Source organism: Rhipicephalus microplus, chromosome 3 (assembly GCF_043290135.1).
Source record: "Rhipicephalus microplus isolate Deutch F79 chromosome 3, USDA_Rmic, whole genome shotgun sequence".
NCBI classification, from domain to species: Eukaryota; Metazoa; Arthropoda; class Arachnida; order Ixodida; family Ixodidae; genus Rhipicephalus; species Rhipicephalus microplus.
In genome coordinates this window covers 119878614-119905600 of record NC_134702.1, presented here as the reverse complement: position 1 = coordinate 119905600, position 26987 = coordinate 119878614, and the positions used below count along the sequence as shown (strand labels likewise).

The 26987-nt window shown below is 44.9% G+C and overlaps 1 protein-coding gene across 1 annotated transcript in view; it reads left to right on the top strand.

Annotated features, from left to right (window-relative positions):
• The window catches only part of LOC142803900 (uncharacterized), a 96094-nt gene extending 78731 nt beyond the window's left edge, over nucleotides 1-17363 (top strand). Inside the window, exon 3 of the mRNA XM_075890190.1 lies at nucleotides 8388-17363. Coding sequence (XP_075746305.1) covers nucleotides 11468-12757 — 1290 coding nt within the window. The 5' untranslated portion in view covers nucleotides 8388-11467 and the 3' untranslated portion in view covers nucleotides 12758-17363. The remainder of the gene's footprint in view (nucleotides 1-8387) is intronic.
• Nucleotides 17364-26987: the final 9624 nt, after the last annotated feature.

Here is a 26987-nt window from a genome sequence, read left to right as displayed (position 1 = left end):
TGTACCGCTGTGTGTGCACTTGCTAAAACAAGTGAAAAAGATCATTAACAAAAGGCAGGGAACTTAATTGCTACCCTGACAAATAAATTGCCGGAAAGACGACTTCTACAACGTGTAGTTATGAAAATAGAAACTCGTAACTGGGGCTTCTTTCTAATACTCCAGTATTGCTGTTTGTACATGCGCAACCGTTTTCAAAATAAATTGCTAATTGAGGGTAGATAGCAATTAAAAAAGTCATATTTAGGTCAAGTACCCTCCTGTCCTTCTATAAAATTGCTTTCCTGAATGTTAACGCCCATTTCAAACTATGCTAGTGCCCACTTGTAAATCGTATTAATTTCTGTGCCACGCTCAGAGAAAATGTGCTCGTACATCCATCCATCTTTCTCCAGAAAGGGGATCCTCGCCTTAAAGAAATAACAGACTCAATCTAAAATAACGAATTCGTGCAACAACAAGTTTTTCACGAAAATGAAATAATTTCCAATTTCCTCTCCCTTGCAAACGTCCACCACATTTATTATGCACATCGCATGTCAAGACAACTGAGTGCGACGAAACAGCAATCCCGCAACAGAACCAACCAAACGCACGTTCCACTCACAATATATGCTCGTCAATGACCAGCATTCTCCGAAAAGCGCTTAGCTGTATTCGCTTCTCACTTGACCTGCGCAAAGTGCCTTCGATCGCACTTGCGTAAGCTCCATTTTTTTGTACCCAAGACTGGCCCTGCGCCGGCAACAGTTGCACGTGTCGAGCGTTTTAATTCAAGCGTGTATTGCTTGTTGAGGCTGCTTGTTCTTATGCACACCGGCGTCCTCGTTCGCGACCGTGGTGCGGAGGCTCACTGTTTTCCGTTTTCGTGCAGAGCCGGTTTTTCGGTTTCTCTTGTGGCTTAACAAATGAGTTTGTAGTCTATTTCAGCGTTGTGTGGCAGCTGCACAACAACAGAGCAGAAACGGCTTCCTTGGCTACATCGGTGCGCTGCGTCCTCTGCTTACTTGCGTCCATTGTTCTGAGTTCGCTCCGTGCTGTCTCGCTGTGTTATGTAAATTTAACACTAGTAAATCTTACGAAGCACTTCCGACGAATCTCGCGAGGTTGAGGATGTATGGCACTAGACATAGGTGCACTGTTATGTGATTTAAATGGAAGGAGTAGTGAGAAGTCACAGCATATCCTCGGAGTGAATCATCAGTGCGGGGAAGTTTCGGAGGGTTTAATCCGTATATCGCAAATACGTCCGCTCGTCTATACAGCCGTCAGTTTGTCTGTCTGTCTGTTTATCGAAACACTCGAACTATGTGAACACCATCTGTTTAATTTTTCGTTCTGGGTGTGGTTACGACAGACAGCTTGGGCAGACAAGTCTCCGCCTTTAAGGAATAAGAAAATTCGCCCTTAAAATATTTCTGCCCAAGCACTACAGCAAAGGCTGATAAGGGCGGCCCCGATGCTTAGCAGTGGATTGAACCATGGCACTGCAGCATTTCAGAATTACTGGTTACAAGTTTGTGCTTTTAATGAGATTAGGCATAGCTTTTGTTCGGGTTTACGACAGTGTTTGTGCGAAGCTACATGATGCCGAGCTCAATCCGGTGAGCAGCGGGGGCCACTTTTACTGCACATGCGCGTCTCCCCTCTCCTATCTGCATTCTTCCTGCGGCAATTTCATTCCACTTCTAATAGGCATTCCTTCCTCCTCTCTCTCTCCTCTCCTACGCTCTTTCTCTCGCCTCACAATGTTGTTAAACGCAGCATCTGTCAAAGGCGAGTCTCTTGATTTAAAACATCGACTGCTCGTGCTGTACAACTGCTGACTGGGGCACTCGTGTATATAGGCACTGGATCTTGACCGCACCTCAATGCCGGGAGGTGATTTCCCTTGTGCGTTGCTGAACAATCAAAATTCGAAGCGTGCGCGTTAACTGAAGGCGGACTGCATTTCCTCACGTTTGCTTAGGGGGTGGGGCAATTTTTTTTTCACATGCCGCAAATTGTGTCTGGTATGGTCATGGTCAAGGAAGAATGTAAAAGCGGTTAATTGCATTTCACAATGCCTTAATCACAATGGTCATTGTCGAAGGACAGACGCTCAAAGACGTCGCAGACGAAGCAAATGCGCTGCTGAAGAAACTCACATCTAAAGCAGCATTCGTCTCGGCGAACGCGCTCTCACAATCATCACATTGACACTGTAATGCTGCCCTTGTTACAAGCGTCTGACATCGTGAGCCAGCTAGGCGTGGAAGTCTTAGGAGAAACTGTAACGTACGGGATCGGCGCTATGGCTGCGACGACGTCGCTCACAACGCAGCCAATAGTTCGCATCCTTGGAAACGACGTCACTGATAACACAGCCAATGGAGACCACTCAAGACACCACTGCGGAAGAAATTTTGGTTTCTCCTAGCCATATACAGCGTTCTCTGTAAAAAATGACACGATCTCCCGCTAAAGCGAAAAATGTGTAGATGCGACACAGCCCCTTCTTGTACACTGCAACGCAGCGGGCGCTGACCCTCACACTGGTGGCAACATTGATGCTGGCGCTCGTCGTGGCATCGCGCAGATGAGAAACCTAGAAAGACACGAAGCACGCAGTGATGGACCGGTGTTTGTTACCGGAACATTTCAATCAGTGTTAATGGGCTATAAAAGACAGAAGGTTTTGATTGGACTCGGATACATGCAGTCCACCCTCAGTTAATGTGCATGCTGCAATTTTTATACTGTAGATACCAAAATTGAAAACCTTTGCTGAATTGAAATTCATTTTCATACCGTCAATACTTTCTACACAATAAAATATAGGCATGTACCAGGACTGAAAACGAAGTTCTACCAATCACCCATCACTAATGTGGTCGGCCATACGAAGTACTGCGTAACTCTACAGAACCACAACTTTCCGTTCGATTGTAAGAACAAAAGCAGGAACAAACGGGGTTCAATAAATCTAGTTTAAGAGCGCCTTTTACTTTAGCTGGCAGCTATACCTTTAGTAAGATGATGATGGAAAAATTGACTTTATTCCTCACCATGTTGGCTTGAGAAGCACCGCAAACGTTTGTGTGCTCTCGTTTACTTGCAGCTTGATTACGTTCACGACAGCCATTTATGGAAATCCTATGAGCGCAATGTGGACGATTATGCAAAGTTCATGTTGCTGTACGGTGCGAAGCCTCCTCAAGACAAGAAACTCGCCGAGAAAATAAGGCAATACGATGACATACATGAGGCGCATGCTTTTTTTTTTTCAGTGTATATTATCGCGAACAGTGTGCTTGCTTCTCAAAAGATGCTGCTACACATTGCCTGGTAACTCATTGCTATGTTTGCTTATGAGCTAGGCCTTGTGTTGTGCATACACTGCTCTCTTGGTTCACATTTACGAGCGATTTTTTTCCTATAGGAGTACAGTGAAGGAAGCTTTTGTGGTAATATATATGTCAGCATATGATATACGCTGCACCCCAAACGTCACTCCAAAGGTACAAAGATATTCGTCTACCAGCACATATGGCCTGTCACATCAATGAGTTTCCCAAATATACACTAGAGGGGACTCTGGCGCTAGTGTCTATGGAAGCTGCAATGCACGGCACTTCAGCGAGCATGGGAATGATGGGTAGTACACAGATTTGTCTATTCTTCGTACCTCTGGCCTAATTTGTGTTTGCGTGGCTTGGAGCTCCTTTGTTACGGAACAAAAATCAGCAAATGTTCAGCGGTTGCGCTTCATCACCATGATCTTTTAGGCTTATCATTTCAAATCGGCTGACGAAGTTCAAAAGAGTTCACTTTTTACTTCGAAACAAAACAAAAACACAACAATAAACGAAGCCACAAGTGCGATTCGCAATTTACAAGTACGGAAGCTAGGCAAATCCATGTGCCACTCATTATTCCCACGGTCACTGAACGATCGCAGTGCCAGAGCTCTCTCTAGGTAATATTAGGAAACTATATGTGTTAAATAAGCCAAATGTAATGATGACCTAGTGTTTTTTTGTTTTTTTTCCTAAACGTGGAACCTAATTAGGTCGAAAGTGCAGTTTCACATTGAAAAGAGGAGAACCATGCGTTCATTTTACTGGGAAAGGTTTCTCTACCAGAGGACTCCCTATATTATGAATTTATGTAGTAGAAAGAATATTCAATAGTGATTGTTGCTCCGAGGTCGAAATGTCTGGCACGGACTTATCCTTGTGTATGAATGTGTAGCCATGTGTTGTTGAAGTCTGGCAATTCAAGCTGACGCTTTGTGGTGAGTGATGCAAAAACACCATTGCTCTCGCACAATGTTTCTCGCCCTTCTCCACTTTCCAAATATGAAACATTCTTGAAACTGAATTACCATTTCATCCAACCTATTAGGCTAACTGTATATTATATTATTATCATGTATATCTGACTCCCGGCTGTCTACATCTATATCTTATAATGTAGCATAATATAATACTCCAAAATGACAACAAAATAGGATGCAGCCTTAAAGGCAGCGCGTGCATATTCTTTAGCACTCGGAAAATTTTCGCGTTTAAGTTTCATTCAGTGTAACGGCTCGCGCCGTGTACGCTCAACGTCAAATTCCCATAGAAGTAGCCGATCAGTTTGCAAAACAAGCACGCGGTACTCCTAAATTTGACAAAAAACTGCAAACTTGGAGTTCGATCACTCGACATAAACGAAACTCCAAGATTACAGACACTTTGAAGCCAACATTGTCAAAAATAAGCGAGGCAGGAAGAAGTTAAGAGAGAACAAACGCGTTAGAAGGTAGACCATCTAGGGCGCTAAGCTGGCCTAGGTTTGCAAGGTCAGAGGTTCGAAAGCATGCCCGTTTTTAATGGACTTTTAAACAGCTGAACAGCTAGGCTACCTACGAGTCAGGTGACGTTGAGCACTGATATGTGGTTAGGTGGTATTCTACATTGCCAAGAAAGTGCAACAGGACTCCATACTTGGAGATAGTGGAGGAACCTATCATTTCATGATAAAATTCAATTCGAATGCAGACACCGGACTTACACCAATCGCATATTTACTCAAAACCCACCATGAAGGAATCGTCAAAAAAAATACAAAGAACAAGATTATCCGTAGTGTGGCCTCACTGGCGACCAGCTGCCAGTAATGCACTCCCTCACCATAGCAGCATTGGGCACTGTGGTGCAGTATCTGGCCACAAACTCCCATGAAAACAGGAATAAACTCTTGGCTCTCAGTCCCAAGCGGCTGCGAAGGAACTGCCCAAGACAGTGGTCAGATCTGCGACGCAGCGGAGAAAGCTAAGAATCTCTAGGCCACGAACGCCATTGTACTCTTGGCTTGTCTACTTTCAATGCTAGAGTGCTATCTAGTGAGGCTAGTCTATCTGTGCTATCGGGGGTATCAGAGGTAGTTAAATGGGATATAATAGGGTTCAGCGAAGCTAGGATGACATGTGAGGTTTTTACAGTGCTGAAGAACGAACTTGTTCTATGATGAGAGAGAGAAAAAAACAAGGATTTGAAAGAAAGAAAAAAACTAGGAGTGGGGTTTTTTATACATAAGATAGCTGGCGACATGGTGGAATATTGCATCATCAGTGAGAGGGTGGAAAGTGTCACAATTAAATTTAAAGAAAGGTACTTATGAACGTGGTACAGGCCTACGTGCGTGCTTTAAGTTATAATGAGCATTTGGTTGAACGCTTCTATGAAGGCGTAGAGACAGTCATTGATAACGTAAAATTACAGTATACTATACTGATGGGCAAGTTTGATGCCAAGGTAGGCAAGAAAGAGGCTAGAGACCATGCAGTGGGGGAATATGGAACCGGGTCTAGAAATTCGAGAGGAAAGTTATGAGTAGAGTTTGCAGAACGTGTTAATTAAGGGATATTGAATACCTTCATCAGAAAGAGGGCTAACCGTAAGTGGACGTGGTGAAGTCCTGATGGTGAAACTAAAAATCAGAAAGACTACATTCTGTGCGCACACCCAGGCTTTGTACAGGGTGTAGAAGTAGATGGCGAGGTCCGATGCAGTGACCATAGAATGGTAAGAGCTCGTATTTACCTAGATGTAAAAAGGCAGGGAAAATCTCGTATGCTAAAACTAATATAGAACTAGTGATGAGAGGGAAAGTACAGAAATTCAGAGCTTCTTACAGCATAAATTCCAGGCGCCAAACGAGGTCACCGACTTACCTTAACACAACAAGCGATTATCTTACTACTATCATCAAACAGTGTGAATTGTAAGTCGGAGACAGAGTCACTAGACAAGATACTGGCAAACAATTTCGGTAGACGGAAATTCTTATTGAGAGAGGACAAACCATGATAGCCTCAAATGCAACCGACAAAATAGAGCTAGTGGAGTTTTCAAAGTTATTTACCAGGCGTAAGGTAGCCGACATCTCGAAGTATAACATGGAGAGATATAAGTAGGCTTTAAAAAGTGGCAGAAGCCTCAAATCTGCGAAGACTAGCTTGTGCATTTTGAAAAAATCATCTGTTTGCGATTAGGAACAAGGAAAGCAATGCCTACACCAACGTGGGTATGATAGTCGAGGTGGCAGAGAAGTTCTGCAGTGAGCTTCACAGAAGCCAGAACAACCTGGATATCGTGAGAAACAATAATACTCCATAGAAATTCGAAATACTACCAGTAACTACATGAGAAGTAAAAAAAAGCCTCATAAGGAATGCAAAGAGACAAAGCAACTGGTGAGAATAAGGTAACAATGGGCCTCCTGAAAGAGGGCGGAGAATTTGTGTTAGAAAAACTGCCTACCTTATATACGAAGTCTCTCTCGACGGGAAGGGTACCTGAATTTGGGAATAACGCAAACATGATCCTAATCCATAATGAAGGAGACGTACGTCACAGATTTGAAAAATTACAGGCTGTTCTGCTTACTGTTCGTTCTCGAAAACTATTTACGAGAATAGAAGCTAAGAAAATTAAAGCGACATTAAAGTTCAATCAACAAAAGGACCAAGCAGGATTTCATACAAGCTCCTTCACAATATACCATATTTATTCTAATAATCACGTAATAGAGAAGTGCACGGAATACAGTCAACTGTACACATAGCCTTCATAGATTACTTGAAGGCGTGTGACTCAGTCAAGATATCAGTAGTAATGCAGGCACTACGGAGTTAGGTGTTTGAAGAACCTTACAGGAACATACTAGAAGAAATCTAGAGTGGAACCGCAGCCACCATAGATCACTGTAATGAAAGCCACAGAATATGATAAAAAAACCCATGTAAGGCAGGGATCGATACAGGATCTCTCCAATGCTAATCACCGAGTGGTTACAGAATGTTTTCAGGACCCTAGATTTGCATGCATGCTTTTCTCTCATTGTATCCTGCATAAGACTGTCCTTGCCACTATGCAATGATGACAGTGGCTCACTCATTTACTGATGAGCTTTGGCCCAACAGTTTCAGCACTTCGGTCATCATGTTTTTATTAGCTTGCTCCCTATGCATAGCCAAATTTCCATGATCGGATCTTGTTTAGTTCAAGCTGTAAAAAGCGACAATCCTTTTTTAGGATTCCAAAAATTTTCATGCCTGGTATTGGGAGTGTGGAGCAGCTTAGTGTAATTTTAATTGGCATGTACAAGTTATCATCAACATTTGCATCTTGTTGAATAAATATTTAAGTGCTGTTGACAGCTGTGAACTTGAAATTGTCTCAAGTAGTCTTTGTGCTGAGTCATAGGAATGCTGTGCTTTCTGACTCTTACAGTACAAAAAATTTAAAAATAAGCAGGCACTGCATGAAGATAACAAAGAATCATCTTAACAAAAAAACCTGATCCAAATACTTAGGTGTCATCCTAATACTTAGAAAGTCTACAATTCATACTCGTTGAGTGTTCACAAACACATACATTTTTTGTGTAGTTGGCAGAACAACTGTAAAATAGCCTCGTACCGGTAGGGAAGCTTTTATTACCAGCCCCGCCGCGGTGGTCTAGTGGCTAAGGTACTCGGCTGCTGACCCGCAGGTCGCGTGATCGAATCCCGGCTGCGGCGGCTGCATTTCCGATGGAGGCGGAAATGTTGTAGGCCCGTGTGCTCAGATTTGGGTGCACGCTAAAGAACCCCAGGTGGTCAAAATTTCCGGAGTCCTCCACTACAGCGTCTCTCATAATCATATGGTGGTTTTGGGATGTTAAACCCCAGAAATCATCATCAAGCCTTTATTACCATGTTTGTATGTGCTTGCTTTTCTTGAAGATCTTTTAGAATATAAAATAAAGCTAAGCTAGGCTAAGAAAGCTAGGACGGTTTGTTTTTTATTACTATAAAACATTGAGTGCTTGTTCAAGTTATGTGACTGATTTGTGCTTTGTGCTTTGTTCTGCAGAAAGCAGACACGCCACTGACGCCCTGCATTCAAAGAGCCACCGACGGCACCATGGTGCTTCACGCGGATAATCAACGCCTGTTCGTGGCATCATCGCTACTTTCTGCCGTAGCTTCCCTGTTCTCCCTTTTTTGGGTATTTCACATTAAATATCCAAAAAAGGCACACAGGGTGCTGACGTTCCTTGAGTTTGCCTTTGTTGACCTTAGTCAAACTAAGCCAAAAGTAAAGGTCCTTGAGCTCATAAACTTCTACAAGAACTTTTCCTAGAAAAGTTCTTGTAGAAGTTTATTACATATTACAGAAGAATGTATTAAAGGGCCACTCACCAGGTTTGACGATTTTGAGCTGACAAGCGCATTACGTAGACGAGGCGTTCATGATCATGTCTGGCGAAATTCGCAACGCTACGCACCGCGGAAATGGGTCAAATTTAAAGATCAAAGCTGCTCCCCCTCCCCTCTGCTGGCTCATGCGTAGAGAATGAGGGGGTGAAGTGGGCGTAGGGATGGCCCTACGTACACGGCAGTGCAATGACGCTGGTCCTCTACGTAGACGAGTCTGCTTTGACGTTGTCAACAGTATACCACGTGACATGGCAAAAATTTTTTAGCACAACATGCGTAGTTCATGTATTTGTTGCTTTAAGAGATTAATAAAATTTAATATAACTAATGAGATGCAATAAAAAATTGGGCCCGTTTTTCTTTCATTTTTTTTCCGTGAAATGCTACGAGATGTGGGGCTAATGTGTCAGCGTTTTCCATGTGTTCGTGTCCCCGCGGTCAGCGCATTGAGCAGACGAGCACTGTAGAACGCTCATAAGCGTTCGCGCACTCATTGTACTCATCTACTCCACTGCGTCTGAGCCATCGTTTTCAAACCATCCCGCAGAAACAGGCAGAAAACCACAAAATAACGCTGGTCAACAAAGCAACGCTGCTGGCGTGCTCGGAGGTTGGACTTGTTTGGGCACGTGATGCGCACATCATCTCATGGTGGGATGCTGGAGAGGGTGGGGAAAAGATTTGGCTTGCGAAGGCTACGCCGAGGAGTGGCAAGGGTTTCGAGCTCGTCTTCTCTCATCCTCGTTTCGCGCCGCTTCAAAAAACCTGTTTTCTCCGCTCGTGATGAACCGATTCGAAAAATTTTTGTGGCAAAATGTTCCTCATCGGACACCCAACAACTTCCATTGTCTAACTAAAATTCGGTATAGAGCCTGGTGAGTGGCCCTTTAAAGAGGCCCTGAAACACTTTTCAAGGTCACTCATGACCTTCAACACTTTCTTTTTTCTTTGAATGTTAAGCTTTTTCAGTGTAATCGCACTCGCATGTGTGGCCAAATCGCAGCCTGCGGCAGGGATCTCTGTAACGACCGAGCGAGCCATGTTCAAATCAGCCAATGGCTAATAGGTGGACTTGCTACGAGTGATTTTTGAGCGTGTTCCGTCATTTGTCGAGAGAAGGGAAAGCAATTTTTAGCTGACTTAGATAATTTATTGTGAATTCCAGGTCGCGTGGTGCGCTATATAATTGGGCTCGTGTGTTGTCAGGAACCTCTACTACCGATCGGCAGCATTTCCTGACCATGCTCAAAAAGTGTTGCAGGGCCCCTTGTAGGAATGTCTAAATTTAAGGGCTCGATTCTTTTAGGCGCAATATAATGAGAACTCGCACACAATAATGCCAAGGAAAGTATAGGGGATCTTATTAGGAGTAGTTGTAATGTAAATGTGACAAGGGGACCAAAATTCAACTTCCCACTAGCAGGGACCAAACCTGTGACCTTCTGTGATACGTTTTGTAGTTTTGCCTGTGAAGGCAGTTTCTGCACAGTACTCGTGATTGAAAGGCAGAAATTTAGGGCTAACTTATTGACACTTTTTTGCGGTTTTTAGTCCAAGTCATATCAGTGCAATTTTAGTTCCTGTAGTTTCTTTATTATCTCGAATACTCCAGCTTTTACATGAGGTATGGGCTGTTGTCTAGTGACAATGACTTGTTCAACAACTTGAAGGCTTGCGGACTGGATTGGAGCATAAGGTCTCTGGGTAGTTAGCTTTAGTCTCTTGATGTGTTCACAAAACAACAAAAAACAAAGGAGCATAGATGCGCAGCGGTCTGTTCCAATTGTGGGTATACCACTTTGGGGCTATTTGTGCGGCAGGACAGATGATGATCAGGCTAGATGAATGAATTGCGAGGGGAGAAATGCTAAAATTTCTGAAAAAGGCACAATCTAGACCTAAGGTATCTCAGTTTTACGTTATAAATAGGTGTACCTATTTGATTTTAATTTTGTAGCACTTCTAATCATTTAGGTGTAGAAGTGTGCGGTTTCCTACTGCTTTATGCACTATAGTTTGCCATGCAAAAGCTGACCACAATTCTTCATGCTGCCTTTTTTTGTTTCGTTTTTTCCTCCTAACTTCAGTTCTGCCTGTGCAGAAATGTGTGGAAAGTAAACGACCTCGCTCGCAACGTCTGAAATCCGCTTGCGGTGCTCACCGCATTGTGTGGTATCTCACAGTTAAACAGCACCAGTCCGCACGCAAGCACACCTATCACGTGTTTCAGAATGCCTGTTTTAACTTTTTTTGCACTTCGTATGCGCTATATTTTTGCCGCGATCGTGTTGGAAGGGTTCTTTGTAAAAGTAGACCTTCAAAAATATTCGGTGTATGTAGATTCAGTTTCATAGGGTAGTGTAGGAAAATCGTAAGTGCACCGATATATGGTCGTTATATCTGGGATCTTTCTAAGTGGGTTGGACTGTATATTTGACTGTGTATTTGTAAAAAAAAAGACGAAGAAGTCGTTGCAGTCTGTTTCCTGCGATCGATAAATCGTATTTGTTTGAGGCGCTTTGTGTGCTCGTCAATCTCGCGTCGTCACACTGGTGGAGGCGCTGGGTACGTCTTCATGCTTGGCACCCCTTCGCGAACCCGACATTCGAATTCGAATCACTACCACCCGTCGACACACCAGTCCACCGTTCCAGCCGCCATCTGCAAGGCGTAGCTCCCGAGCTCAATCTCTTTCCAGAAACTGCCAGCAATCGCTTGCCTCCTTCAACCATCATGGCCACTGCAGCTACATCGCACGTGACACTTCAGAATCCCATCATTCCTGACTGGTTTCATGGTGAGATTCATGAAGATGCACAAGACTGGCTGGACCAGTTCGAACGCTGCGCGAAGTACAACCAGTGGGCCACCCCAGAAGACAAGCTCACGAATGTGTACTACCTGAAAGACAATGCCCAGACGTGGTACATCAACAGGGTAAGAAGCATGGCTACGTGGGACGACTTCCGCAACCAGCTGATCGACACTTTTAGTAGTCTTTACGGAAGAGAGAATGCGCAACGTCTCTTGGAAGCTCGAATTCGAAAACCAAATAAGAGCGTCGCTATGTTCGCCGAGGACATGACCCGTCTTTTCGGCAGGGCAGATCCCGAGATGCCGGAAGACAGGAAGCTGCGGTATCTAATTCGAGGCGTCAAGGAGCAACTGTTTGCTGGGCTTGTGAGAAATCCGCCAACAACAGCAGCAGAGTTCACTAAAGAAGCCACAGCTATTGAATGGGCCCTACAGCAACGGTACCGCCAGCAGAGCCCAGTCAACGTTCGAGCGAGTAGCCCTGTTACGACTGCAGCGAGCCTCTGCGACAACGACAGGCGGCCTCTGCGGGAACTCATCCGGGAGATTTTGAGGGAGGAGCTTCGGCAGCTCGGTTTAATTCCAGCAACTGAACCGACGCCGGCATTGTCCTTTGTCACTGAGGTTGTCCGGGATGAGGTCCGCCAGGCTCCCTCTTCATCCGGCTATAATGGTGTGCGACGACATTTTACTTATGCTGATGCAGTCCGACGCCCCGTCGTCGCGCCTTCAGCACAACAGACTCCAATGACTGGACCACCACCAACCCTGCAAACACAGCCGCTGCCACCGCCGACAACTTTCCCAACCACACCACTCTCGCCGACAAGACGAATGCCATTTAGCCAAAATATGAAGCCCACAGCGTGGATCAATAGTGAGTCCCCATTTTCCTACCAGCGTCGGAAAACCGATTCATGGCGTACCGCTGATCGTCGACCGGTGTGCTTTCATTGCGGCGAAGCCGGGCACGTTTACAGAGTTTGCCATTATCGCGACGCTCAGTACTCGGTATTTCCTCGATACCATGCTGACGCTACGTACGACGATCGACGCACGAACAATGACACTCCTATGAACACACCGCCGCAGAATCCAATGAAGCCCGGGTCACGCTCTCCATCTCCTGCGCAGGGCACTTCACCTAATCATCGCAGTTTTGCCGACATCACCAGGAGCAAGTCCCCTGGCCCGCGACGGAGAAACTAGACGCAGTGACCTCGGGGGGTGGGGTTGCCATTAATTGAACTTCCAAACAGCCCCCATTGCAGACATATAACAGCTCGAAGCCACCGATGCCGAAGACGACGAGAGCAATGACTAATACGACGAATGGAACAACTGCTGACGTAACCGGCGTTATCAGCGCTGACCTCGTCGTTCACATTGATGGCCACCAAGTGACGGCTCTTGTGGACACTGCTCCCCCTTTTCTATAATAAGCCTGCAGCTAGCCGACAGACTAAGGAAGGTCAAGATGCCATGGCAGGGACCCAATATAAGAACTGCAGGAGGTCACTTGATGACAACGGTTGGAAAGTGCACGGCCCGACTCTTCATCGCTGGTTCCACCTTTGTCGCCACCCTCGTCATTCTTCACGAGTGCTGTAAACAGCTCATATTGGGAATGGATTTCTTGCGCGAATACGGGGCTGTGATTGACATCCGTGACAGAAGCGTAACATTTACTGTAAGCTTGGAGACTGCTACAGATGAGGAACACCAGCCACCTAGCTTCCGTATTGCCGATGACGACGTCATACTGCCGCCACGAAGCTGTTCCCCCGCATCCGTGCACTGTGACAAGTTACAAAACGGTACTGGCATCGCTGAACACAACAAGGAGCTCGCATTCACTAGCGGCATCTCTGTTGCCAGGGCTGTCATCACTGTTATTGACGAATGCGCTGAACTACTATTGACAAATTTCAGCAGAGAACGCAGACACATAGTTAAAGGCACGGCTATTGCCTATTTTGACGAACTCTCGCAAACAGAAGATTGTCATTTAGTGGAGGAAGCAGCAGCGTCTACTATCACTACACCGACACCTGTCGACGTTGGTCCAATGTTATCTCCCATTGAGCGAGACCGCCTTCTCACACTGATCAACAAGTTCCATGGCTGCTTCTCATCCACATCAAGAGTTGGTCAAACGGCACTGACGAAACACCGCATCATCACGGATTCAGAGGCCAGACCAATCTGGCAAAATCCTTATCGAGTCGCCCCAAAGGAGCGTGAGGCAATTCAAAAACAGGTGAAAACGATGCTAGAAGATGGTGTTATTCGGCCATCTAACAGTCCTTGGGCATCACCTGTAGTACTCGTCAAAAAGAAGGACGGTAGCTTGCGTTTCTGCGTCGACTACCGTAAGCTTAATCAGATCACAAAGGGGGACGTCTACCCTCTGCCGCGTATTGATGATTCATTGGATAGACTACGAAACGCACTCTACTTTTCGTCTATGGACATAAAAAGCGGCTACTGGCAAATTGAAGTGGATGAGAGAGATCGTGAGAAGACCGCCTTTGTTACGCCCGATGGACTTTATGAATTTCAGGTTCTTCCTTTTGGTTTGTGTTTGGCGCCAGCAACATTCCAGCGTCTCATGGACACGGTTCTGTCGAGACTTAAGTGGCAAACCTGCTTGGTGTACCTCGACAACGTGATTGTCTTTTTGGCGATTTTCGAGGAACACTTACGAAGGCTCGAACCAGTTTTTGAAGCAATACGCTTGGCCGGTCTTACTCTAAAACCAGAAAAGTGCCACTTCGGCTTCGACGAACTTCAATTCCTCTTTCACGTCGTGAGCAGCCAAGGGATCCAACCCGACCCGGATAAAATTGCCGCCGTGGCAAACTTCCCGATGCCATCAGACAAAAAATCAGTGCGACGTTTTTAGGACTCTGTGCCTATTACCGGCGGTTAATTGCTAATTTTTCACGCATCGCGTGGCAATTGACACAGCTTACTCGGGAAGATACCCCCTTCGGATGGGGCGAAGACAAACAGCAGGCATTTCACGAGCTTCGTCAGTGCATGCAAACACCCCCCGTTCTGGCCCACTTCGATAAAGAAGCGCCAACAATACTTCATACAGACGCTAGTAATGTGGGTCTTGGAGCAGTGCTCGTACAGTCGAAGGACAACGAAAACGTGATCGCCTACGCCAGCAGGACGCTGTCCCGAGCTGAAGCGAATTACACTACGACGGAAAAAGAATGTCTTGCAATGGTATGGGCAGTCCTGAAGTTTCGTCCTTATTCTTACGGCCGCCCATTCAACGTTATCAGTGATCACTCACTCTGTTAGTTAGTGAACTTGAAAAATCCGTCTGGCCGCCTTGCACGATGGAGTCTTCGGCTCCAAGAATTTGACTTCACTGTTGCCTACAAGTCGGGAAAACGACACACTGATGCTGACTGTCTTTCTCGGTCTTCTGTTGAGACGGCATCCCCGGACAACGACAATGACGACACGGCCTTTCTCCAAATTGTGGACACTGCCGCCTTTTCTCAACAGCAGCGTGGCGATGCTGAGCTGCTACCACTTATAGATTACCTACAAGGGCGAACGAATAGCGTTCCGAAGTTATTTGCGAGAGGGCTGCCGTCGTACTGCTTGCGAAATGACGTTCTTTATAAGAGGAACTTTTCACCCACCGGCAGCAGCTACTTGCTCGTCGTTCCTTCGCTTCGCCGTGAGACTGCAAGCCTGTCACGACGAACCTACCGCTGGTCACTTGGTTTACACAAGAACATTGGCGAGGATAAGGCAGAACTATTACTGGCCAAGACTTGCCGAAGTTGTCAAAACATAGGTGCAGGCATGTCTAGATTTCCAGCGCCACAAGCCGCCATCCATCAAACCAGCTGGCCTGCTGCAGCCTGTCCGAGTGCTGGTGACACCGTTTGCACAAATTGGCATGAATTTCTTGGCCCCTTCCCAAAGTCTGCCACTGGAAACAGGTGGGTAATCGTCGCCACGAATTACCTGACCCGATATGCGGAGACAGGCGCTCTGCCACGGGCAACGACAGCTGAAGCGGCGCAATTTTTCATCGAAGCCATCGTCTTAAGACACGGTGCTCCGGCAATAGTCATCACCGACAGAGGTACTGCGTTCATGGCCGAGCTTTTGGACACCATTTTCCGACTAAGTGGTACAGCTCAAGATGTAGAGCAAGATGTAGAGACTAAGATGTAGAGCACAAGAACTGGTACATCATTTTGCCTTATGTCACGTTCGCGTACAACACGACTCGCCAGGAAACCACTAGGAAGACACCCTTTAGCCTCCTTTACGGACGCGAGGTTACGACACCGTTAGACGCAATGCTCCCTCATGAAAATGATGGCAATGAGAGGGACGCCGAAGAGTTTATTTACCCAGCTAGCAGAAGAAGCCAGACAACTTGCCAGGTTGCGAATCACCAAACAGCAAGACGAAGGTGCCAAGTATTACAACCTCTGGCACAGACCCGTCATATACAACGTGGACGACAAAGTATGGGTCTGGACACCTATTCGTCAGCGTAGGCTCTCCGAAAAGCTATTGCGAAGATACTACGGACCCTACAAGGTTCTGCGACGTATCAGTGACGTCAACTACGAGGTTGTTCCGGACGGCGCGCAGTGTTCAAAGCGGCGCAGACATTCACCAGAAATTGTCCACGTGCTTCGGATGAAGCCTTACTTTCAGTGACTATCTGTGCAGATTTGGTTTCGCTTTGCTTCTCAAACATTTAACATCGGACGATGTTTTTTTAGGGGGAAATAATGCCGCGCGTATGTGCCAGTGGTGAGGATAACGATGCAGCGTGACTGTCCTTGGCTGAGGGCAAAAGACGAAGAAGTCTTTACAGTCTGTTTCCTGCGATCGATAAATTGTATTTGTTTGAGGCGCTTTGTATGCTCGTCAATCTCGCGTCATCACAATATGCTTTTTAACACGTGTGATAACATTTCAATCGTGAGTGAGCACTTCTGGTGTGCATATTTTTTTCCTTGTCCTACTTAATTGTTTTTGCCTTGTAGGCTTTATTCCAATCTGAAGTTACAGTGCCAAGAAACAGGCCGTCGCATTTAAACACTGAAGTTTGTGAGTGAATTACGCGGTAATATATCTCACCTTGCCAAGTTCACTTGATCTGAAAAGTGCTGGCCTACAAAATTTTCTCATAAGCGCTTGCACACTCGTCATTGGTGCTAGTGTTCTTGAAAAAAAGCCTATTGGTGACTTGGAAACCGTGTGCATAAATGCAGGAGCAAGTCCAAAAGGTGCTCGAGAAAAGGTGCTCAAGCTAGTACAAAGAGTATACATTTTGTTCAATTCTCTATCGATGCCCCTCTTATGTTTAAAATCTTTGCTCCTGTTACGCATGACCTGTGTATGTTTTTTCTTGTAAAATCTAGTCGGGAGTAGCAGTGCTATTGTAATTGTACAAATGTTATAGTTCTGTTAATATAAATGTTCCAATGCTTGTCACATAATTCATTGTACTTGTGTATCATTTATGTGATATTATTGTAATACTGACTGCCTAGTCACAATGCTCTGTACATTAAGTGTAATGAAGCTCTGTTGTGCAACGACAGGCAAAATCGTTTTTCATTTCTTCAGCAATCAAGCAACTGCTGCCCTCATTGAACAAATGTGTGTTACGCTTTGTATGTTGACTTGCAGTCCTGCAAGGAGCAAGGCTACTGCGAAAAACTACCCAACGAGCTGGCATCACGTGCCTAACTCTTTATTTGCTGTGTTCTTCTCCTGCTTTGAGTGTATCAGTAAAGATTATTTGATTTTTCATGAACTTTTGCCTGAAGCCTTTTGAAATTCTTTATTTGTTTCGTAGAATGGCCATGAAGTTTTAGGAGACATGTTCATTTGAAGTTTATTTTGTCTCAATAAACTTTCAGCCTGAAGCAAGGCATGCTTTCAAGGGGCCTTAAAATGTTACTCATGGCTCTGGATGCCCTCACGTCCCTGGATGGCATTAAAACAATGCAAAAAAATGGATGCGAAAGTGTAATACGGGTTTAAATAAATACCACTACATCAATTTCCGAAAAGGCTCACGTTTGCTGCATTAGAGGCATCATTCGAGTTGCCAGAAAAAAAAATTTTACCTCCTATCAAAGGAGGTAAAAAAATTTTTTTTCTGCCAGCTGGAATAATACCTGTAATCTGCGTTTTAATAACCCGCAAAGTTAACCGCGAGACACACAATACAGGTTTAAATAAATACCTCTACATTAGCCCCAAGAAAACCTGAAATGAGAATTAAAAATAACTCTCAACAGTCGCTGCAAAAAACTGGTAAGTGTAGTAAAGAGTAACCTCTAAAGAACTCGAATAAAGCCACAAATAGGCTTAAAAAACCCCTTCTATACAGCCTCAGAAACTCTGTAGCAGTAGTAAATCAATACTACTACAGCGGCCACCTTAAACCCTTGATTGAGCTTTAAAAATAACTCTCGCCAATCGCCGCAAAAAGAACTGGTAAGTGTAGTAAAAATAACCTCGCAAGAACTGTATAATAAAGCCACAAATAGGCTTAAAAAAAAAACGCCAAGACAGCCGCAGAAACTCGGTAACAGCAGTAAATAAATACTACCATGGCGGCCACCGTAAACCCTTGAATGAGCTTGAAAAATAACTCTTAGAAAGCGCCGGGAAAACTTTGTAATGGCAGTAAAAATTTACTCTCTCTATACTCGCTGTAAACCTCACTGGGGTAAATAATTACTACTCTCCCTACGTTCAAAAACCCAGTTAGCACGAGAGTAAACTTTTACCTCGGTAGTAGGTGGTAAAAAAAAAAAAACCCAGGAACGGTAGTGCGCTAGAGGACAAATGGTTTACCCAGTTTTTGGGGTTATTTCAGGTCATTTTCGTTTAGTGTGTAGGCTCATTCCATAGATACGCCCACCTATTTGATTGAGTAGTGGAATGATTTTCGCACAACATAGAGGGCAGTCGTGCCAGCGCACTGCTGTAGCTCTATCGCTATAGCAACAACTACATAACGACTTGGCCAAAACGAATGCAGTGTGCCAGAAACATTACGCTATCATATTGGTTCCCCAAGCATACAAATTGCCAAGTCTGTGTTCTCACATAAAAGCTAGAGAAGTGCCGGCAAGTGCGACCGGTGGCTGTCGGTGAGGGGAGACGTACGTTCTCTGTGAGTGCTGGAATCGCGTCGCATCGATGTTGGTTCTTGCGTGGACACCATACACAATAACAAATGCTTCATTTAGGTTAATTGATGCCAATAATGTGCTGTATTGTCATTCTTAATCGTCTAAATCCTGTATTATAATTCCCAGACGCAAGGATAACACAATTGTACGGGATCGGTTGGTGGACCTAACCTTTGGTGGAAATCATGGTGGTAGAACATGTAGTGTACAGATTCCAACTAGGTACACTATCCCCTGCAGTCAAGGCGTACACAACTGTGTACGCGAAATTTGAAAGCATATCACACTGTGAATATTTCTTTAAATAACCAGAAACTTAGTGTGCACATTTCTGCACACGTTCTGAGGTGACAATGAGTGGTCGTTTATTTTGTTGTGCAGCGTATTAATGCAGAGGATCACTTTGCTTGAGACACTACTAGTTCAACGATTGTTCGGCGTGAGTTGTTCCAGGACAAACGTGAAAAAGCATTTTTTTCTAGAAGAAAATACAGCCCAAAACAAGGTTTGAGTGAATATTGAGCGTAATTGTTGGTTCGTCTATGCAAGTGCTGAAGCTGACAGGTGGCAGAACATTAGAATATTTAGTTACACACTTTTTAACCTCAATACTGAAACTTACACAAAACAACACTTTCCTTCATTTTCTGACTTGTAATGTATTACTGAGAGCCTCAGACTTAGATTTATGTCGGGCGAATTTGATGCGTTTCTGACAGTGCACAACAATTCGTGACCGAAGGTGATATAAATTGCCCGCCATTATAGGCCCACCGTATCTGCTTACTGCTTCCCAGCATAATCGCAATGGAAGGCAGAGCTTCTCAGCTTGGTACACCATGTGGCCCGCCATAACAAGCAGCACCCATCATCTGCTTAGTGCTTCCCAGCATCATCGCAATGGTGGGAAGAGCTTTTCAGCTTCGTACACCATGTGGCCCACCATAATAAGCACCACCCACCATCTGCTTAGTGCTTCCCAGCATTATGGCAATGGTGGGCAGAGCGTCCCATGATTGCCCACTATCTAGCCTGTACTTTCCACCATCGTTTCCACTTTACTCACCTTCTGTACACCATACCACCCAATATGTCCCGTCATATCCACCATAATTTCCACTACGTCCCACCATATTCATCATAATTTCCACCATACCCACTATTATTTCCACTACGCCCACCGTGTTTTTCAGTATCCAACATGGCAGTTTTTCCGATAGGGTATTCATTCGAACTAAGGGCGCACGTGTAACAGAGAGCTACTGCATCCTATATCCGAAGTCCAGTGCCTAAGTGCCTGGCACTTGGACGGAGTAGTTGGAATCAGGTCACCCAAACTGAGGCACTCGTACGCTGGTATCGGGTAGTGCGGTTGTGACAGCATCGGACATTGCTCTCGACCGTGCTGTTCACTACGTATACTGTGTGGCCGCTTCACCCTTTGTTGTGGTCGGAGGTGTGAAATCACGAGATCACCCTTGCTTCCTCAGTGAGTATGGCATAAACTGTCAAATGCCGTAGTCAGCAGCTTCACGTGTTCATGGTATGAGCGCGACGCGTCAGTGCCGCTTCCAAGGTGGCCGTAGCTACAATTTGGATTAGCGCTTCTAAGAACCCACAAGCGCAGTGTCCGTGTGGCATATTCGGTGAGCTTGTACGCGGATAAAAGTCTTCGGTGCAGCGCGTGAGCGCTGAAGTGATATATCTCTTCGCATGTATACACGATTCAATGCCCCTTGTGGAGCATTCTTTAGACGTCATCACGAACAGAAGAGTGAAGTTATTCCAAAGTGCTGTTCTGCCCAATCATTCTTGCAATGTTTGCAGGCGAACGTCCTGCAGTCAAAACGCGAAATGTATCATGGGAATGTGTTTCTAAAGCATATTGCAACTGTTTTTTTTTCAACACAGACGACATATCTCGTCGAGTGGCTGGTTTCACTGGACCTCGACCTTCTCAACGAGCAAGATTGGCGAAAGTGAATTCGGTCACAACCATGGTGCGGGGCTCTGTTGACCTCGGAGTGCATGCCGTGATTTCCATTCTGTTGAGGCAGAAACTTTTTGTGAACAAGAAGAGAGTGATACAGGTACATAGAAATTACAGCTTCAATATACTGAGGGCATCATTGCATGTGGCTATACGGACGGGCCGTAGTTTATATGAACGCATATAACAGCTTGAAAGAGTCGAATTCTCATTTCAGCTTAAGCATTATCGAATATCTGCTTTTAAAACTAAGTTATGCTGATCGCGGAATCGGAATCTCTCGTGCTTGCTCTCCCAATAAACTGCCAATAAGGCAGTTTACAAGTGCAATTTCGCGCAGCTGGGATGGTACTGGTCAAGAGGGTGCTCGAACATTCATGAAGCGACTGCGAACACATTTAGTTTGTACCGCTGTGTGTGCACTTGCTAAAACAAGTGAAAAAGATCATTAACAAAAGGCAGGGAACTTAATTGCTACCCTGACAAATAAATTGCCGGAAAGACGACTTCTACAACGTGTAGTTATGAAAATAGAAACTCGTAACTGGGGCTTCTTTCTAATACTCCAGTATTGCTGTTTGTACATGCGCAACCGTTTTCAAAATAAATTGCTAATTGAGGGTAGATAGCAATTAAAAAAGTCATATTTAGGTCAAGTACCCTCCTGTCCTTCTATAAAATTGCTTTCCTGAATGTTAACGCCCATTTCAAACTATGCTAGTGCCCACTTGTAAATCGTATTAATTTCTGTGCCACGCTCAGAGAAAATGTGCTCGTACATCCATCCATCTTTCTCCAGAAAGGGGATCCTCGCCTTAAAGAAATAACAGACTCAATCTAAAATAACGAATTCGTGCAACAACAAGTTTTTCACGAAAATGAAATAATTTCCAATTTCCTCTCCCTTGCAAACGTCCACCACATTTATTATGCACATCGCATGTCAAGACAACTGAGTGCGACGAAACAGCAATCCCGCAACAGAACCAACCAAACGCACGTTCCACTCACAATATATGCTCGTCAATGACCAGCATTCTCCGAAAAGCGCTTAGCTGTATTCGCTTCTCACTTGACCTGCGCAAAGTGCCTTCGATCGCACTTGCGTAAGCTCCATTTTTTTGTACCCAAGACTGGCCCTGCGCCGGCAACAGTTGCACGTGTCGAGCGTTTTAATTCAAGCGTGTATTGCTTGTTGAGGCTGCTTGTTCTTATGCACACCGGCGTCCTCGTTCGCGACCGTGGTGCGGAGGCTCACTGTTTTCCGTTTTCGTGCAGAGCCGGTTTTTCGGTTTCTCTTGTGGCTTAACAAATGAGTTTGTAGTCTATTTCAGCGTTGTGTGGCAGCTGCACAACAACAGAGCAGAAACGGCTTCCTTGGCTACATCGGTGCGCTGCGTCCTCTGCTTACTTGCGTCCATTGTTCTGAGTTCGCTCCGTGCTGTCTCGCTGTGTTATGTAAATTTAACACTAGTAAATCTTACGAAGCACTTCCGACGAATCTCGCGAGGTTGAGGATGTATGGCACTAGACATAGGTGCACTGTTATGTGATTTAAATGGAAGGAGTAGTGAGAAGTCACAGCATATCCTCGGAGTGAATCATCAGTGCGGGGAAGTTTCGGAGGGTTTAATCCGTATATCGCAAATACGTCCGCTCGTCTATACAGCCGTCAGTTTGTCTGTCTGTCTGTTTATCGAAACACTCGAACTATGTGAACACCATCTGTTTAATTTTTCGTTCTGGGTGTGGTTACGACAGACAGCTTGGGCAGACAAGTCTCCGCCTTTAAGGAATAAGAAAATTCGCCCTTAAAATATTTCTGCCCAAGCACTACAGCAAAGGCTGATAAGGGCGGCCCCGATGCTTAGCAGTGGATTGAACCATGGCACTGCAGCATTTCAGAATTACTGGTTACAAGTTTGTGCTTTTAATGAGATTAGGCATAGCTTTTGTTCGGGTTTACGACAGTGTTTGTGCGAAGCTACATGATGCCGAGCTCAATCCGGTGAGCAGCGGGGGCCACTTTTACTGCACATGCGCGTCTCCCCTCTCCTATCTGCATTCTTCCTGCGGCAATTTCATTCCACTTCTAATAGGCATTCCTTCCTCCTCTCTCTCTCCTCTCCTACGCTCTTTCTCTCGCCTCACAATGTTGTTAAACGCAGCATCTGTCAAAGGCGAGTCTCTTGATTTAAAACATCGACTGCTCGTGCTGTACAACTGCTGACTGGGGCACTCGTGTATATAGGCACTGGATCTTGACCGCACCTCAATGCCGGGGGGTGATTTCCCTTGTGCGTTGCTGAACAATCAAAATTCGAAGCGTGCGCGTTAACTGAAGGCGGACTGCATTTCCTCACGTTTGCTTAGGGGGTGGGGCAATTTTTTTTTCACATGCCGCAAATTGTGTCTGGTATGGTCATGGTCAAGGAAGAATGTAAAAGCGGTTAATTGCATTTCACAATGCCTTAATCACAATGGTCATTGTCGAAGGACAGACGCTCAAAGACGTCGCAGACGAAGCAAATGCGCTGCTGAAGAAACTCACATCTAAAGCAGCATTCGTCTCGGCGAACGCGCTCTCACAATCATCACATTGACACTGTAATGCTGCCCTTGTTACAAGCGTCTGACATCGTGAGCCAGCTAGGCGTGGAAGTCTTAGGAGAAACTGTAACGTACGGGATCGGCGCTATGGCTGCGACGACGTCGCTCACAACGCAGCCAATAGTTCGCATCCTTGGAAACGACGTCACTGATAACACAGCCAATGGAGACCACTCAAGACACCACTGCGGAAGAAATTTTGGTTTCTCCTAGCCATATACAGCGTTCTCTGTAAAAAATGACACGATCTCCCGCTAAAGCGAAAAATGTGTAGATGCGACACAGCCCCTTCTTGTACACTGCAACGCAGCGGGCGCTGACCCTCACACTGGTGGCAACATTGATGCTGGCGCTCGTCGTGGCATCGCGCAGATGAGAAACCTAGAAAGACACGAAGCACGCAGTGATGGACCGGTGTTTGTTACCGGAACATTTCAATCAGTGTTAATGGGCTATAAAAGACAGAAGGTTTTGATTGGACTCGGATACATGCAGTCCACCCTCAGTTAATGTGCATGCTGCAATTTTTATACTGTAGATACCAAAATTGAAAACCTTTGCTGAATTGAAATTCATTTTCATACCGTCAATACTTTCTACACAATAAAATATAGGCATGTACCAGGACTGAAAACGAAGTTCTACCAATCACCCATCACTAATGTGGTCGGCCATACGAAGTACTGCGTAACTCTACAGAACCACAACTTTCCGTTCGATTGTAAGAACAAAAGCAGGAACAAACGGGGTTCAATAAATCTAGTTTAAGAGCGCCTTTTACTTTAGCTGGCAGCTATACCTTTAGTAAGATGATGATGGAAAAATTGACTTTATTCCTCACCATGTTGGCTTGAGAAGCACCGCAAACGTTTGTGTGCTCTCGTTTACTTGCAGCTTGATTACGTTCACGACAGCCATTTATGGAAATCCTATGAGCGCAATGTGGACGATTATGCAAAGTTCATGTTGCTGTACGGTGCGAAGCCTCCTCAAGACAAGAAACTCGCCGAGAAAATAAGGCAATACGATGACATACATGAGGCGCATGCTTTTTTTTTTCAGTGTATATTATCGCGAACAGTGTGCTTGCTTCTCAAAAGATGCTGCTACACATTGCCTGGTAACTCATTGCTATGTTTGCTTATGAGCTAGGCCTTGTGTTGTGCATACACTGCTCTCTTGGTTCACATTTACGAGCGATTTTTTTCCTATAGGAGTACAGTGAAGGAAGCTTTTGTGGTAATATATATGTCAGCATATGATATACGCTGCACCCCAAACGTCACTCCAAAGGTACAAAGATATTCGTCTACCAGCACATATGGCCTGTCACATCAATGAGTTTCCCAAATATACACTAGAGGGGACTCTGGCGCTAGTGTCTATGGAAGCTGCAATGCACGGCACTTCAGCGAGCATGGGAATGATGGGTAGTACACAGATTTGTCTATTCTTCGTACCTCTGGCCTAATTTGTGTTTGCGTGGCTTGGAGCTCCTTTGTTACGGAACAAAAATCAGCAAATGTTCAGCGGTTGCGCTTCATCACCATGATCTTTTAGGCTTATCATTTCAAATCGGCTGACGAAGTTCAAAAGAGTTCACTTTTTACTTCGAAACAAAACAAAAACACAACAATAAACGAAGCCACAAGTGCGATTCGCAATTTACAAGTACGGAAGCTAGGCAAATCCATGTGCCACTCATTATTCCCACGGTCACTGAACGATCGCAGTGCCAGAGCTCTCTCTAGGTAATATTAGGAAACTATATGTGTTAAATAAGCCAAATGTAATGATGACCTAGTGTTTTTTTGTTTTTTTTCCTAAACGTGGAACCTAATTAGGTCGAAAGTGCAGTTTCACATTGAAAAGAGGAGAACCATGCGTTCATTTTACTGGGAAAGGTTTCTCTACCAGAGGACTCCCTATATTATGAATTTATGTAGTAGAAAGAATATTCAATAGTGATTGTTGCTTCGAGGTCGAAATGTCTGGCACGGACTTATCCTTGTGTATGAATGTGTAGCCATGTGTTGTTGAAGTCTGGCAATTCAAGCTGACGCTTTGTGGTGAGTGATGCAAAAACACCATTGCTCTCGCACAATGTTTCTCGCCCTTCTCCACTTTCCAAATATGAAACATTCTTGAAACTGAATTACCATTTCATCCAACCTATTAGGCTAACTGTATATTATATTATTATCATGTATATCTGACTCCCGGCTGTCTACATCTATATCTTATAATGTAGCATAATATACTACTCCAAAATGACAACAAAATAGGATGCAGCCTTAAAGGCAGCGCGTGGATATTCTTTAGCACTCGGAAAATTTTCGCGTTTAAGTTTCATTCAGTGTAACGGCTCGCGCCGTGTACGCTCAACGTCAAATTCCCATAGAAGTAGCCGATCAGTTTGCAAAACAAGCACGCGGTACTCCTAAATTTGACAAAAAACTGCAAACTTGGAGTTCGATCACTCGACATAAACGAAACTCCAAGATTACAGACAATTTGAAGCCAACATTGTCAAAAATAAGCGAGGCAGGAAGAAGTTAAGAGAGAACAAACGCGTTAGAAGGTAGACCATCTAGGGCGCTAAGCTGGCCTAGGTTTGCAAGGTCAGAGGTTCGAAAGCATGCCCGTTTTTAATGGACTTTTAAACAGCTGAACAGCTAGGCTACCTACGAGTCAGGTGACGTTGAGCACTGATATGTGGTTAGGTGGTATTCTACATTGCCAAGAAAGTGCAACAGGACTCCATACTTGGAGATAGTGGAGCAACCTATCATTTCATGATAAAATTCAATTCGAATGCAGACACCGGACTTACACCAATCGCATATTTACTCAAAACCCACCATGAAGGAATCGTCAAAAAAATACAAAGAACAAGATTATCCGTAGTGTGGCCTCACTGGCGACCAGCTGCCAGTAATGCACTCCCTCACCATAGCAGCATTGGGCACTGTGGTGCAGTATCTGGCCACAAACTCCCATGAAAACAGGAATAAACTCTTGGCTCTCAGTCCCAAGCGGCTGCGAAGGAACTGCCCAAGACAGTGGTCAGATCTGCGACGCAGCGGAGAAAGCTAAGAATCTCTAGGCCACGAACGCCATTGTACTCTTGGCTTGTCTACTTTCAATGCTAGAGTGCTATCTAGTGAGGCTAGTCTATCTGTGCTATCGGGGGTATCAGAGGTAGTTAAATGGGATATAATAGGGTTCAGCGAAGCTAGGATGACATGTGAGGTTTTTACAGTGCTGAAGAACGAACTTGTTCTATGATGAGAGAGAGAAAAAAACAAGGATTTGAAAGAAAGAAAAAAACTAGGAGTGGGGTTTTTTATACATAAGATAGCTGGCGACATGGTGGAATATTGCATCATCAGTGAGAGGGTGGAAAGTGTCACAATTAAATTTAAAGAAAGGTACTTATGAACGTGGTACAGGCCTACGTGCGTGCTTTAAGTTATAATGAGCATTTGGTTGAACGCTTCTATGAAGGCGTAGAGACAGTCATTGATAACGTAAAATTACAGTATACTATACTGATGGGCAAGTTTGATGCCAAGGTAGGCAAGAAAGAGGCTAGAGACCATGCAGTGGGGGAATATGGAACCGGGTCTAG